Here is a 15,811-nt window from a genome sequence, read left to right on the forward strand (position 1 = left end):
ACTAGCACAGGCTATTGGTGAAGTTCACCCCTAGGAACTCGAATCTCTCTACCCTCTCGACCGCAGAACTCGTTCGTTCCCCAGGTCAATGTTCAGCTCTTTCCATTTGCTGACATTGAGAAAACGGTTGTTATCATGACACCGTGTTACCATGCAACTGAGCTCTGATACTCCTTCCTCATCTCTACAGCTCACCCCAGGAATTAGCCGAGTGAATCTCCTTCAGACAGTCTGCAATCCACACAGACATTTTCTTAAATAAGGGTCCTCTCTGGCTCTGATGTTTACACTGCAGCTAAACTTCCTCATTTCTAAATCCATCGCCTGCAATTAAAGCCAATTTTGACATTTTGCTCACCCAACCACTTGCTGACATACACAAAAACATCAAAACCCTTCTAAGCCACTTTCTTGCAGCCCCACATCCGTGCATTGCAGCTGTACAATAAAATCTTCAGCTAGGCCCCACTTGGGACCTGTGTGGAGTTTTTGGCCACCCCATTACAGGGGGCTTTGGAGAGGGCACAGAGGAGCTTCACCAGGCTGCTGCCCGGATCAGAGGGTGTGAGCTATGGGGAGAGAAGTCGGGCTGTTGTCTCTGGAGATGGAGGAGGGTCCTGAGGCAAATCTCCCTGGCTTGCTGAGTTCCTCCAGCATTTAGTGTGCGTAGATCTGCTAGAGGCAGGGACAGGGTAGACAGTTAGAATCTTTTATCTCCAGGGTAGAAATGTCAGATACTGGAGGACACGGACTTAAGGTGAGAGGGGGAAAGTTTACAAGAGCTGTGCAGAGCAAGTTTTTTTTAACACAGAGAGTGGTAGGTGCCTGGAATGAGCTGGTGGAGGCAGATATGAAGTAGGAAAGGATGTGGATCATGCACAGGCAGAGGGATTTAGCTGGTCCAGCACAGACATGGTGGGCTGAAGGGCCTCTTCCTGTGCTGTACTGTTGTGTGTTTGATGTTTCTATGACAGCCTGACTTTCTCTTGCTGACGAGCAGGATGGGGTAGGTTGATAGGTCACTGTGATTAGCTTAGGTTTGTAGGGTGTTGCTGGGGCAATATGGCTTGAAGGGCCGTTAGTGCCTACATCGCACTGTGGACGGCATCCGTTAGTCTCGCGAGATCATGGATCTGCACCTGGAAAGTCTTGCTCCAGTCCTCTCCAGGGCACAGGCCTGGGCAAGGTTGTATGGGAGACCGGCAGTTGCCCAAGCAGCAAGTCTCCCCTCTCCACACCACCGGTGTTACCCAAGGGAAGGGCGAGGGCCGATACAGCTTGGCACCAGTGTTGTCACAGGAGTCGCCACAGTGAGGTTGAAGACAACGTCGGACTGCCTTAGGGACTCCAGCTCCGGATTTGTCCTCAGGGTTTACTCCCGAAGCCTTTCCCATGAGTGGGTATGGCCGCAAGGCAGCGGAGGTTTGAAATCAGAGTTTTCCCTTCCCAGGCTGACGAGCTCCATCTACCCGAAGCACTGGTTTTAAGGCACCAGGAGCTGCCTTCGCCCCTTCTCCTGTCAGTAGAAACAGTTCCACCGGGCTTAGAGGCTAAGCCACACGAGAAGGCCAGGAGTTGGACTTGGTTGTCAGAGGCTATTTGAGTCACACACTGTGAGGAGCACTTTTAGGTAGTGGGGGCTTGTCCCCACCACCACTCCTCGGCTTGACAACCTTGGAACACTGCACTGTACTGCTGAATTAATTGATTAATTAATTAATTTATAATATCCTTCCCATAGCGGATGTACTACAGAGAACTAAACCAGCCTCTCTAGCCTGTCCTCGTAACTGAAACACTCAGTCCCAGGCAACGTCCCGGCCTATCTCCTCCGCACTCTCTCCAGTGCAGTCACCTCCATCCGACAGTCTGTGACCAGATCTGCACACGGTGCTCCAGCTGTGGCCTGCCCAATGGTTTATAAAGCTGGACCGTAACCTCCCTGCTCTTGTATCCTGTGTCCCGGGTAAGGGAGGCAGGTATCAGTAAGCCATCTTCAACACCCTGTGTGGTCACTGTTAGGGATCCATAAAGAAACAATAGCTTGCAAATTCTGGAATCTGGAGCAACACACAGTCTTCTAGAGGAGCCCAAAGTACTGAGCAGCGTCTTTGCGGTTGACGCTCAGGTCTTCCTGTTTGTCCACACCCGAAAATGCCCTAAAATTCACTGTATGAACTATTTTCTAACTGGGACTAGGGGGTCCCGTAGTTTGCAGGTTGAGTTGGTAGTAAGGAAGGCAAATGCAATGTTAGCGTTCATTTCGAGAGGGCTGGAACATAAAAGCGAGGATGCACCGCTGAAGCTTTATAAGACACTGGTCAGACCACACGGAGTATCTTGATCAATTTTCAGCCCTGTATCTAAAGAAGAATGTGCTGCCAGGAGAGAGATTCCAGAGGAGGTCCCAGGAGTGAAAGGGTTAACCTGTCAGGAGTGTTTGACACCTCTGGGCCTGAGCTCATCTGGAGTTTAGAAGAACGAGGCGGAGATCTCATTGAAACCTCCCATATGCTGAACGGCCTGGATAGATCGGATGTGGAGAGGATGTTTCCTTCAGCAAGGAAGTCCAGAATACAAGGGCACAGCCTCAGAATAGAGGGGTGTCCCTTTAGAACTGAGATGAGGAGGAACTCCTTCAACCTTCGGGTGGTATACCTGGGAAGTCTGTGCTACAGAGAGCTGTGGAGTCAAAGTCATTGGGTGTATTTAAAGCAGAGATTGATAGGTTTGTAATTACAGGTGGGAGAATGGGGTTCAGAGAAGGAAATTCAGGAGAGATTGCATGATAGAGGAGACTTGATGGGCCAAATGGCCTAATTTGTTCCTTGTCCTGTGGTGTACATCCTACTCTTGTCTGACTTCCAAAAACAGAGAAAAAAATCACCTTGCACTTTAATTGGATCGGCCAACACCCCGTCCAACACTGTAGCTGCGGCCTTAGGTAACCTCCCGGCGATAGGGGACACTGCCAGCCTCTGTGTGAACTTTGGGCCAGATCAGGCTGGAACAGTGCAGGAGTGGGGAGTAGGGCGAACGTGGGAGGTATTTACGTTGACAGCACACACAAGATTGGGACATCTCACAGTGCCTGGGAACCTCAGGGCGAGATTAAGTAAACAGGACAAGAAGTAAGTTACCAGAAGATTAAGCAACACTTGTTTTTGACTTGGATTCCCAGACAGAGATAGGCTGGAGGCTCTAGAGTGGCCCAGGGACATCCCCAGATTGCATTTGATGGCTGTGCTTTGCTGGGTTGCTAACAGGCCAAAGACTGAATCATCCCAACAGTCAACAGCACAGCTACTGGCCTTCCCATTGGCTGCCTGATTGCTGGACACCATGGGAATGGACGGGAGATAATTCAGAGATTGGTAGAGCCATGGAAACAGGCCTTTCAGCCTAACTCATCCACGCAGAGTGTTGTCTACCCCCGTTCCCTCTGTTTGGGGCCCTACCCCTCGAGGCCTAAAACCATTGTTTTTAATTTTCCTTCTTAGGCTGTAGCACAACTCCTTATAGATGGAATTGAAAACGATGTTAGGGCATTGGTGAACAGAAAGAGCTTGAGGTACCAGTCTTTAGATCCCTGAGGTCTTAGATCAGAATCATCCACAACCAAACCTCAGTGAGGGATCAGAAGTGGAAAGGGGGAACGATTTCACATTGCCAGGTGTCACCATCTCTGAGGGTCTATCCTGGGCCCAATATGTCAATGTAGTTACGAAGAAGGCACGACAATGTCTATATTTCATTCAGAGTTTGAGAAGATTCAGTATGTTTCCAAAGACACTCAGAAATTTCTACAGATATAACGTGGAGAGCATTCAAACTGGCTGCATCACTATCTGCCATGGGGGCGGGGGGGGGGGGTGGAGGTGGGAGCAACTGCACAGGAGAGAAATCAGAATACGTGGATACATGTGACAGTTACTACTGTACTTGTCTGTCTGCCTTTTAAATGTTGTTAACGTACCTGCCTCAACCACTTCCTCTAGCAGCTCGTTCCACAGACTGACCACCCTCTGGGTGGAGAAGTTGCCCCTCAGGTTCCTGTTAAAACTCTCCCCTCTCACCTTCAACCTGTGACCTTGAGTTCTTGTGTCCCCAACCCTGGGGAGAAAACTGTGGGCATTCATAATTTCTCTGCCCCTCATGACTCTACACCCCTTTATAAGGTCACATTTCCTACATCCTAGGGAATAAAATCCCAGCCGGTCCAACCTCTCCATGTAACTCAGGCCCACGATTCCTGGCAACATCCCTGTGAATTTTCCCTGCGCTCCATTCAGTTTATGACATCTCCCTGTTGCAAGGTACCAAAAATGAATGCAATACTCCAAGTGCAGCCTCTCCCGTGTCACCTCCCACCCTCTGCACCCAGTGCCCTGACTAACAAAGACCAGCATGCCAGACACAGTCTTCACTCCTCCATCTCTCTGTGGGAATCAGTTCCTGTACTCCTAGTTCTCTCTGTTCAATCACACTTCCTACGGTTCTTTCTAGACCTAGATCTGTCTTTCCAAAATCCACACCTCATACATAGCCAAATTAAACTCCATTTGCCCTTCCTCAGCCCACTTACCCAGCTGATCAAGATTAGGCAGATTGTCATCATGAGGGGCAGAGATAGGGTGAATGCACAAAATCTTTTCCCCAGGTTTGGAGAATAAAGAACCAGAGGGGGCAGGTCAAAGGTGAGAGGAACTTGAGAGTCAACTCTTTTTTACACTTATAGGTGTATCCAAGGGTTTGTGATTGGTAAGGGGTTAAAGGCTATGGGGAGAAGGCAAGAGAATGGGGTTAGAGAGAAAATCAGCCATGATTGAATGGCAGAGCAGACTCGATAGGCCACATGGCTGATTCTTGATCCTGTATCTGATGATCTAGTTTCATATTGTGGAACACAGTACAGTACAGGAATAGGCCATTCAGCCCACAATGTTGTGGTGAACCAGTTAAAAATCAACTCAAAAACAACTAAACCCTGACCCCCCCTCCTACCGACACCATGTCCAGATCCATCCATCCTCCTTACATCCAGGTGCCTATCCCTGACCTTTGAGTCAGGCGCACCTCAATCTCCCTACTCCACCCCCTGTGCACCTACCACCACGTGCCACCTACAAATTCATCGAGGGTGCCACTGCAGTCGGGCGGGAGGGGACAACAAGCTGAGCGGGGCCCCAACAACAACCTCTCACCCGATGTCTGCAAAACGGAGGAGCTAATCGCTGAGTTCAGGAGAGCACACGCCAGTGGTTCAGACCCACATACCGGATGACTTGTCCTGGCCCAGCACAGGGAAGGTGTGCCGACATCTTTCCTTTCATAGAAGCTTAAGGAGAGTCCTTACTGAGCCCCAAAGAAACGTCGACTGTCTAAACATCTCCGTGGATGCTGTCGAACTTGCTGACTTCCTCCAGCATTTTATAATTTCGAGGAGAGAAGCTCCGTTTCACATATTCCCTCTGGTCACATCACGTGGAGACAACAAATACGCGGGAATGCTGACTGCTCGGTCACCTGTACGTTCCGTGGCCTGGAGCTCTCTGTACAGAGTGCAAAAGGTTGCAGCCGGTTTGGGTATCTGAAGGGGCTGCCCTTCGTGTTCCAGCTCCTGATCTTCAGTCACCCTGTATGGAGAGCGGAGGCTGCCCCGGGGGTCTCCTCGTCAGCCCGCTCTTGGGCTTGGCCAAGCTGGTTAGCTGGGAAGCGATATGTGCACAAGGAGTGACAGAAATAGCATTACTGGAGCGGAGAGGATGCAGAGGAGATCCACCAGGATGTTGCACCACCAGAGTGTTTCAGTTACAAGGTGAGACAGGGGAGCCCTGTCTCAGGACTCAGGCAGCTCTCCCTGGAGTGGAGGAGGCTGAGGGAGGACCTGACAGAAGTGGACAATAGGCCGCAGAGGGAAGTGGACACAGCCAGGTCCACCACAGTCACAACCCTACTCACCATCAGTAGTATCTACAGGAGGCAGTGTCTTAAGAAGGCAACGTCCATCATCAAAGATCCCCACCACCCGGGCCAGGCCATCTTCTCACAGCTCCCATCGGGCAGGAGGTGCTGAAGCCTGAAGTCCCACCCCACCAGGGTCAGGAACACCGACTTCCCTTCAACCGTTCGGTTCTTGCACAACCCCGATCACCACCTCAGCCACAGAACACTACGCTCTTCTTCATGCACCACCACGGACTCGTCTCTGGCTGTGTCTTTGTTTTTGCACTAATGTTTTGCTCAGTCTTTTTTTCCACTTTGTTGTATAATTCATGTAGATTTTGTGTTGTGTGTACCCACGTGTCTGTGATGCTGTGGCAAGCAAGTTCTTTATGGAACATATACCTCACCCTAGCTATATATAGTACATATAGCACTGTGGAGCAGGAAAGTTTGTGAACACGGTAGAACTTTCTCTATTTCTGCATAAGTATGGCCTAAAATGTGATCAGATCTTCACACACGCCCTAAAATTCAATAAAGAGAACACACACGAAACGCTGGTGGTACACAGCAGGCCAGGCAGCATCTATAGGGAGAAGCGCTGTCGACATTTCGGGCCGAGAACCTTCGTCAGGACTAACCGAAAGGAAAAGGGTACCCAATTGAATAAACGTTCATTTATTTATTGAGAACAATGATCCAATATTACATGTATTTGTTGGAAAATGTATGTGAACCTTTGCTTTCAGTAACTGCTTTGACCCCACCCCCCATCCCCGTACAGCAATAACTTCAACCAAATGTTTCTAGTGACTGTTGATCAGTCCTGCACATCAGCTTGGAGGAATTTTAGGCCATTCCTCCTCACAAAACTGCTTCAACTCTGGGATGTTGGTGGGCTTCCTTGCATGAACTGCTTGCTTCAGGCCCTTCCACAACATTCTGATAGGATTAGGGTCAGCACTTCGACTCAGCCATTCCAAAACATGAATTTTCTTCTTTTTAATCCATTCTGTTGCTGATTTACTCTTGTCTTTCAGATCATTGTCTTGTTGCAACATCCAACTTCTATTAGGCTTCAGGTGATGGACTGCTACCCTGACATTCTCCTGTAAAATGTCCTGATACAATTTTGAATTCATCGTTCCCTCAATGATTGCAAGCTGTCCGGGCCCCAAACCATGATGTTCCACCATGCTTCACAGTTGGGGTGGGGTTTTGGTGTTGGTGTGCACTGCCGTTTTTCCCTCCAAACATTTCTGCCAAAACGTTCAACTTTTGTCTCATCTGTCCATGGAACATTGTCCCAGAAGCATTGTGGAACGTCCAGGTGGTCTTTTGCAAACGTGAGATGTGCAGCGATGTTTTATTGGAGAGCAGTGATTTCCTCTGTGGTGTCCTTCCATTCTTGTTCAGTGTTTTTCCTGCAGTGGACACACGAACAGAGACTTTAGCAAGTTCTGGAGATCTCTGCCGGTCTTTTGCTGTTATTGTGTTCCTTCCCACCTCCTTCAGCATTGCACAGTGTGATCTTTGCAGGACGCCTTCTCCATTTGTAGACAATTTCTCTTACTGTGGACTTCTGTGTCCTTCTCCAGCTTCGTGCATCTCTACAATTCTTCCTCGAAGGTCCTCAGAAAGTTGTTTGGATCGAGGCACGGTGCACATAGATAGATCTTTCTCGAGAAGAGCAGGTTCTGTCAGTAACCTGACGCTGTGTGTCTTTTTTACAGGGCAGGACCTCGACAACCCACACCTCCAATCTCATCTCGTTGATTGGAACACTTGACTCCACATAGCTTTTGTAGAACCCCAGAGGTTCACACACTCTTTTCAACAAATACATGTAATACTGGATCATTTTTCTCAATAAATAAATTAACAAGTATAATTTTTTTGTGTTATTTATTGAATTGGGTTCTCTTTATCTAGTTTTAGGACAGGTGAAGATCTGATCATATTCATTCAGAAATAGAGAAAATTCTACCGGGTTCACAGACTTTCTAGCACCACTGTATATAGCACATCTGGAGTATACACACACAGATTTATTCACTACAAAACTAATACAATAAACAAGGGTTCACAGATTATTTACAATTACAAATTAAAATACAAGCAGTATTATCTTTAAAACATTCAAGCCCCTGGGGAGGGAGTCCACAATTCTCAAAACTCCCCCCACGTGCCTTCTCCAGGGCACGGATGTAACTTGGGAAGAGGGGCAGGCAGTCGGTTCAGAGCGAGCTACTGGCCAGGCCCAGGAGCAGGAGATGCCCTCCGGGCGGCCCGCCCCATACCGGGTGACCACAGATCAGGAGTGTGAGGCTGAAGTGCAGCAGGAATTTGAGGAACAACACCAAATGGAGGTTGCAACCTCTTGCAGTCTGTATACACAGTCAGCGGTCACTCCGTTAGGTACGTCCTGTACCCGATAAAGTGGCCATTGAGTGGAAGTTCATGGCCTTCCCCTGCTGTCACCCATCCCGTTCAAGGTTTGACACGTTGTGCGTTCAGAGATGCCTGGTTATTTGAGTTACTGTCACCGTCAGCTAGAACCAGTCTTCTGATCTCCTGGGGGTTTTCACGCAGTTTACAGAGAGTGATGTGAAATGCAGAAAAACAGCTTATGCCATTCTCTGTAAACTGTGTGAAAATCCCAGGAGATCAGCAGTTTCTGAGATACTCAAACCACCCCGTCTGGCACCAACAATCATTCCACCGTCAAAGTCACTTAGATCACATGTCTTCCCTGTTCTGACATTTGGTCTTAACAACGACTGAACCTCTTGACCGTGTCCCCATGCTTTGATGCATTGAGTTGCTGCCACGCGATTGGCTGATCAGATATTTGCAATAATGAGAAGGGGTACAGGTGTACCTAATAAAGTGGCCACTGAGTGTATGTTGTACATGATGCCCAGATTTCTCTTGGCTGCAGCAAGGACAGGGGTCTGGGGTCAGTGAGCCAGCTCAGAAATCTGTCTGCACTGTTCCATTCAACACCTTCCATCCCAGGTCTCCGATGGAGCATGAGAGCCTGTCAGACCTCGAGTTGGACAGTGGGGTGGGGGAGACTAAGAGAGATGACGCAGAGGATTGTATCATCGGAACAGCGAGTTGTTGGCCTCTGCCCTCGTGTTGCAGGAGCCATCTCACTCTCTCAATGGAGAGAGAGAGTCTTTCTGAGGTACCAGAATGCTGGACTATGGACTGTAGTTTCTGGATCAGGCTCTCTCTCGGGGGGCTTTGCATGCTGGGGGGAGGGAGGTACAGCTGGCGCAAGTAGGGGGAGGGTAGACACCTGCTGTGTGATGGGAGGTGTGGGGGGGGGGCTTTGGGGTTCTGATGTTTCTATTGTATATTCTGTGGGATGCCTTGTTTCATGGATGTTTGTGAAGAGTAAGAATTTCAGGTTGTATACTGTGTACATTCTCTGATATTAAATTAAACCATTTGGGGACCTCCACAAGACACCAAACTTGACGTTCAAGTTCCTACCCCGATATCTCTACAAACTCTGCCTCCTCAGGCAGTGAATCCCAGATGGCAGAGCCTCTCCTGAGGGAATAACTTCTTCCTCAGGTCTCCTCTGGAACCTCCCAGACGAGACCTAAAGTCTACGCCCTTCAGTTTCTCACTCCTCAAGAACGGAGAAGAGCATCCTGTCATATCTATGATCTCTTGCACACTGCCCTCAAGAATTAATCTTCCTAATATCAGCGGAAATTATATCTGTAGTGTTACCTTAAGCAGCCACCCACACAACTTTCCATTCAGTGTGTAACCTCAAAAAATTCAGGTCATGTTTGATTTCTACATTTCAACCATTGAAAAAGACTGAAAACTGAGATTCCTCACTATAGACAGTGATAAGTGGTGAACACACACACTCACACACACACTCTCTCACACTCACACTCTTACACTCACACACACACTCACACTCACTCTCACACTCACACACACACTCTCTCACACACACACACACTCACTCTCACACTCACACACACACACACTCTCACACTCACACACACACTCTCTCACACACACACACTCACTCTCACACTCACACTCACACACACGCACACACACACTCTCACACTCACACACACGCACACACACACTCTCACACTCACACTCACATATACACACACACACTCTTACACTCACACACACACTCTCTCACACACACTCACTCTCACACTCACACTCACACACATGCACACACACACTCTCACACTCACACACACACTCTTACACTCACACTCACACACACACTCACACTCACACACACTCACACACGCACTCTTACACTCACACACACACGCTCACACTCACACACACACTCTTACACTCACACTCACACACGCGCACACACACACACTCTCACACTCACACACACTCTTACACTCACACTCACACACACGCACGCACACACACTCTCACACTCACACACACGCACACACACACTCTCACACACACACTCTTACACTCACACTCACACACACACACACAAACACTCTCACACTCACACACACGCACACACACTCTCACACACACACACACTCTTACACTCACACTCACACACACGCACACACACACACTCTCACACTCACACACACACACACACACACACTCTTACACTCACACACACTCACTCACACACACACACACACACACGTATTAAGGAGGAATTTCTTGAGCAGAGGGTGATGAATCTGTGAAATTCATTGCCACAGCTGGCTGCGGTGGCCTGTCACTGGATATATTTAAGGTGGTAAGTTCTTGATTAGCCAGGGTGTTACAGGGAGAAGGCGGGAGAATGGGGCTGTGGGGGTATCAAATTAGCCATGGTCAAGCAGACTTCATAGACTGAATTGCCCAATCCTGCTCCCCTTTCTTATTGTCTTCTTAATTAAATCTTTGAATATTGAAGGCAGAATGAGGAGTATGTGACTTCATGGGGAGTTTGTGATGGGACGGTGTGGAGGGAGTTTCAGTCTGTGTCTGACCCCGGGAGTGTGTGATGGGACGGTGTGGAGGGAGTTTCACTCTGTGTCTGACCCCGGGAGTGTGTGATGGGACGGTGTGGAGGGAGTTTCACTCTGTGTCTGACCCCGGGAGTGTGTGATGGGACGGTGTGGAGGGAGTTTCACTCTGTGTCTGACCCCGGGAGTGTGTGATGGGATGGTGTGGAGGGAGTTTCACTCTGTGTCTGACCCCGGGAGTGTGTGATGGGACGGTGTGGAGGGAGTTTCACTCTGTGTCTGACCCCGGGAGTGTGTGATGGGACGGTGAAGAGGGAGTTTCACTCTGTGTCTGACCCCGGGAGTGTGTGATGGGACGGTGAAGAGGGAGTTTCACTCTGTGTCTGTCAATGCTTCCTGCTCTGTGATTTTCATTCGCAATATGGCACATCTGAGTTTGGCTGCAGTCAGTGTTGTATCAGGAGAGCCGATGTTGAAGTTCTGAAAGAATTGCTTGTTGTATTTGGATAGTCCATGCAGGCATTGACAGCCGAACCGTTGTGCGGAGACCGAGGTGGAGCAGGGTCGGGTGAAGGGGAGTTGTGACCGGCCGGGTGGGTGTGGCTGAGACTCAGGGCCGGAGGGATGGAGGGTCTTCAGCATGTGGATGAGTTGTGCAGGGTCTTTCGGGGGTGTAAAGGGCTGGAGGGATTGGGTTCAATAAGACACAGGAGCAGAATTAGGCCAGTCAGCCCATCGAGTTTGTTCTGTCTCTCTATCATGGCCAATTTATTATTCCTCTCAACACCATCCTTTGCCTTCTCCCCGTAAAGCTAATCAAGAAGGTACTTAACGATGCCTTTCACTGTGTGTTACAATGTGCAGTCATAAACAAACCTGGCCCCACCAACCTCCACTTCAAATAACCTGCGTACTAAAGTGCACAGTTCAGGGGTAGTGAGGAAGGAGTGGGTTGATGGGGGAGGTGCGAGTGAGGGGTAACGGAGGGGTGTGGGTGAGGAGGGGATTCATTGGAGACTGTGATCTGTAGAGGATTTGACAGGAGACAGGACAGTAAGGAAGGGTGTGTGGGGAGGAAAGGAAGGAATTGAGGGGGTAGAGGAGAGGGTGAGGGATTGAGGGGTTGAGGCTGGGGGAGTCGTGTGAGCTGATGTCTCCACCGCCAAACCTCATGACAGCCTCTGTGAGGGCAATCTCTTCTGTGACAAGCAGACACTCCCTCCCCTCTCCCAAACCCCTCATCCCAGACCCTGCACGGTGATTCTGAAGCTGGTGGAAGGGGCAGAGAGTGGGCTGGGGGAGGGAGGAGAGGAGATGGGGAGAACGGGGGGAGGGATAGACAGAAAGTGTGACTGAGAAGGAATGTAAATAAATGTGGCAAGAGAGATGGAGAAAGAGGTAGGGGGCAAGAGGGGAGGTAATGGAATGGGGAAGAGAGGTGGAAAGAGAGGGGACAGGGCAAAGGTGGAGAGAAGGTTAGATAGAGAGAGAAAAGTGAAGGAGAGAGAGAAGGGGAAGAAGGAAAGCAAGGGGAGAGCCAGAGAGGAAGGAGGGAGGAAGAGGGGGACACGAGAGAGAGATGGAGAGAAAAATGGGAGGAGAAAGAAAGAGGGGAAGAGTTTGAGAGGGGGAGAGAGAAAGAATGACAGAGAGGAGACAGGGAAGCAGAGGGGAGAGGGGTAGAGGGAAAAGAGCGAGGCAGAGGGCAGAGAGGGGAAGAGGGGAAAGAGAGAGACAGAGAGGTAGAGGGGAGGAAGGGAGGCAGAGAGGGGCAGAGGGTAAATAGAGACAGAGGGGAGAGAGGGCAGAAAGGAGACTGAGAGGCAGAGGAGAAATAGATAGGACAGAGAGAGGCAGACAGGAGATAAAAGGCAGAGGGGAGAGAGGCAGAGAGGAGAGAATGAGAGAGGCAGAGGAAAGAGAGGGTCAGAAAGGAGACTGAGGCAGAGAGAGAAGGAGGCAAAGGCATAGAGGAGAGAGAGAGAGACAGGGGAGTGAGGCAGAGGGGAGAGTGTCAGGCAAGGTGGGGGTGGAGAGAGAGTGCCATAGGAGAGAGAGAGAAGACAGAAAGGCAGAAGGGAGACGGAGAGAGAGAGGCAGAGGGGAGAGAGAGGGAGAGAAGGGTAGAAGAGACAGAGAAGCAAAGAAGAGAGAAGGAGGCAGAAAGACAGAGAGAGATGGGAGAGAGAGGCAGGGGGCAGATAGGGAGGCAGAGGGGAGAGAGGGGTAGGGAGGAGAGAGAGAGGCGGGGAGAGTGAAAGAGTTGGAGAAGAGCGAGGAATGAAGGGAGAGAGATGGCGACAGAGGGAAGACAGGCAGAGAGGAGACAGAGAGGCAAAGGGGAGAGACATACGGGGGGAGAGAGAAACAGAAGGGGAGAGAGAGGCAGGTGAGAGAGAGTGGGTAGGAGGGAGAGAGCAGAGAGAGGGAAATGGTGGGGTAGAAAGTGGAGCAGAGTGGGAGAGATAGGGATAGGAATGGGGGAGGGGCAGGGAGAATGAGGGGGAGAGAGAAAGAGAGAGAGAGGAAGCAGAGTGACAAAGAGGAGGTGAGGGAGCGAGATACTGAGAGCAGGAGAGAGGAGAGTGTAACAGAGGGAAAGGGGTGAGGATTAGGATGGGGGATGTGGGTTGGAGATAGCAAGACTGATGAGTGAGAGAGACGGGAGAGTGAGTGAGCAAGCCTCCCCTCCCCCGACCACCTCCGGCTACCCCTCTCCCCCCAAACCCACCTCCGTCACTCACCTGTCAGGGGGCATTGATCCTGGGCAGACGTCGGGCAGCAGATCAGAAGAGCGAGGCTGAGAAGCTGGCGGTCCACTCTCAGCCCCATTGCGGCGGACGGGCAGCGAAGTGGGGCGGGGAGATGGGAGGGGGTGTACGGATGTGTCTGGGGACCGAGGGGCCCCCCCGCTGCCCCGGCGAGGATGCGGTTGTGTGCGGTGGTTACCTATCTCTGTCACTCTGTCCGCTGCCGTTCTTATCAGCTTGCTGCCTCAGAGACATAACTTCCTCTGGGTCCGTCACTGGCGAGGGGGGAGGACCCGGCTTTTGGGAAACGATTGGGGAACTCGCTCGGAGCACAAATGTTTGCATAATCTGTTGAGGGAGGACGGAAGGAAGGGTGGGGGGGGGCAGAGACTGTAGCAGTGACACAAGGCCAATCTGCCCATCTGCTTATGGCTGCCCCACTCCCAATTCCTTGCGCAGGGTTATCCTGTTGCCTTCAAGAATTAATTTTCTTTTGCCCCTGCCAGGTTCAAACATCTGTTGTACAAGGGTGGGGAGGACAGGCCATTCAGCCCATCAAATCTGTGGCAACAAATTCAATGGGAGTCCATTTGCTCCCATCCCCGTTTCAGTCTCCTCACATTCCCACTGATTCCTTCCCTCCCGCACTCAGCAGGCTGTGATCCTCAATGGCCAATTAGCCCCCCGCACGTTTTTGGGATGTGGGAGGGAATTAGAGCACCTGGGGGAACCCAAGGGGCCTCAGGGAGAAGGTGCAAACTCTACACACACACACACACACACACACACACACACACACACACACACTGACACACTGACACACTGACACATTGACACACACACTGACACACACACACAAACTGACACACTGACACACACACACTGACACACAAACACACAGACACACTGCCACACACACTGACACACACACACACTGACACACACACAGACACACACACACACACACTGACACACATACACAGACACACTGACACACACACAGACACAGGTACACTGACACAGACACACAGACACAAAGACACACACACACAGACACACTGACACACACACTGACACACACAAACTGACACACACACAGACACACACACACACACACTGACACACACACACACTGACACACACACACAGACACACTGACACACACACTGACACACACAAACTGACACACACACACACTGACACACACAAACTGACACACACACTGACACACACACACACTGACACACACACACTGACACACACAAACTGACACACACACTGACACACACAAACTGACACACACACACACTGACACACACAAACTGACACACACACTGACACACACAAACTGACACACACACAGACACACACACTGACACACACACACACTGACACACACACAGACACACTGACACACACACTGACACACACAAACTGACACACACACTGACACACACACACACTGACACACACAAACTGACACACACACAGACACACACACACACACACACTGACACACACACACACTGACACACACACTGACACACACAAACTGACACACACACTGACACACACACACTGACACACACACACACTGACACACACACACACTGACACACACAAACTGACACACACACTGACACACACACACACTGACACACACACACACAGACATACACACACACACTGACACACTGACACACACACACGGGCACACAGACACACACACACACATACACACACACACACACACACACTGACACACAGGTACACTGACACATTGACACACAGACACACTGACACACACACACACAGATACACACACACTGACACACACACACAGCCACACAGACACACACACACACACTGACACACAGGTACACTGACACATTGACACACAGACACACTGACACACACACACACACACACACACACTGACACACACACACACACTGACACACACACACTAACACACACACACAGACACACTGACACACACACACACACACACTGACACACACACACACTGACACACACACACTAACACACACACACAGACACACTGACACACACACTGACACACACAAACTGACACACACACAGACACACACACACACACTGACA

The 15,811-nt window shown here is 50.2% G+C and overlaps 1 protein-coding gene across 1 annotated transcript in view; it reads right to left on the reverse strand.

Annotated features, from left to right (window-relative positions):
• Window positions 1–13,943, reverse strand: part of LOC132398853 (interleukin-6 receptor subunit alpha-like) — a 48,671-nt gene extending 34,728 nt beyond the window's left edge. Inside the window, exon 1 of the mRNA XM_059978688.1 lies at window positions 13,682–13,943. Within this exon, the coding sequence (XP_059834671.1) occupies window positions 13,682–13,769 (88 nt within the window). The 5' untranslated portion in view covers window positions 13,770–13,943. The remainder of the gene's footprint in view (window positions 1–13,681) is intronic.
• Window positions 13,944–15,811: the final 1,868 nt, after the last annotated feature.

This window comes from Hypanus sabinus, chromosome 9, assembly GCF_030144855.1.
Source record: "Hypanus sabinus isolate sHypSab1 chromosome 9, sHypSab1.hap1, whole genome shotgun sequence".
In the NCBI taxonomy this organism is placed as follows: Eukaryota; Metazoa; Chordata; class Chondrichthyes; order Myliobatiformes; family Dasyatidae; genus Hypanus; species Hypanus sabinus.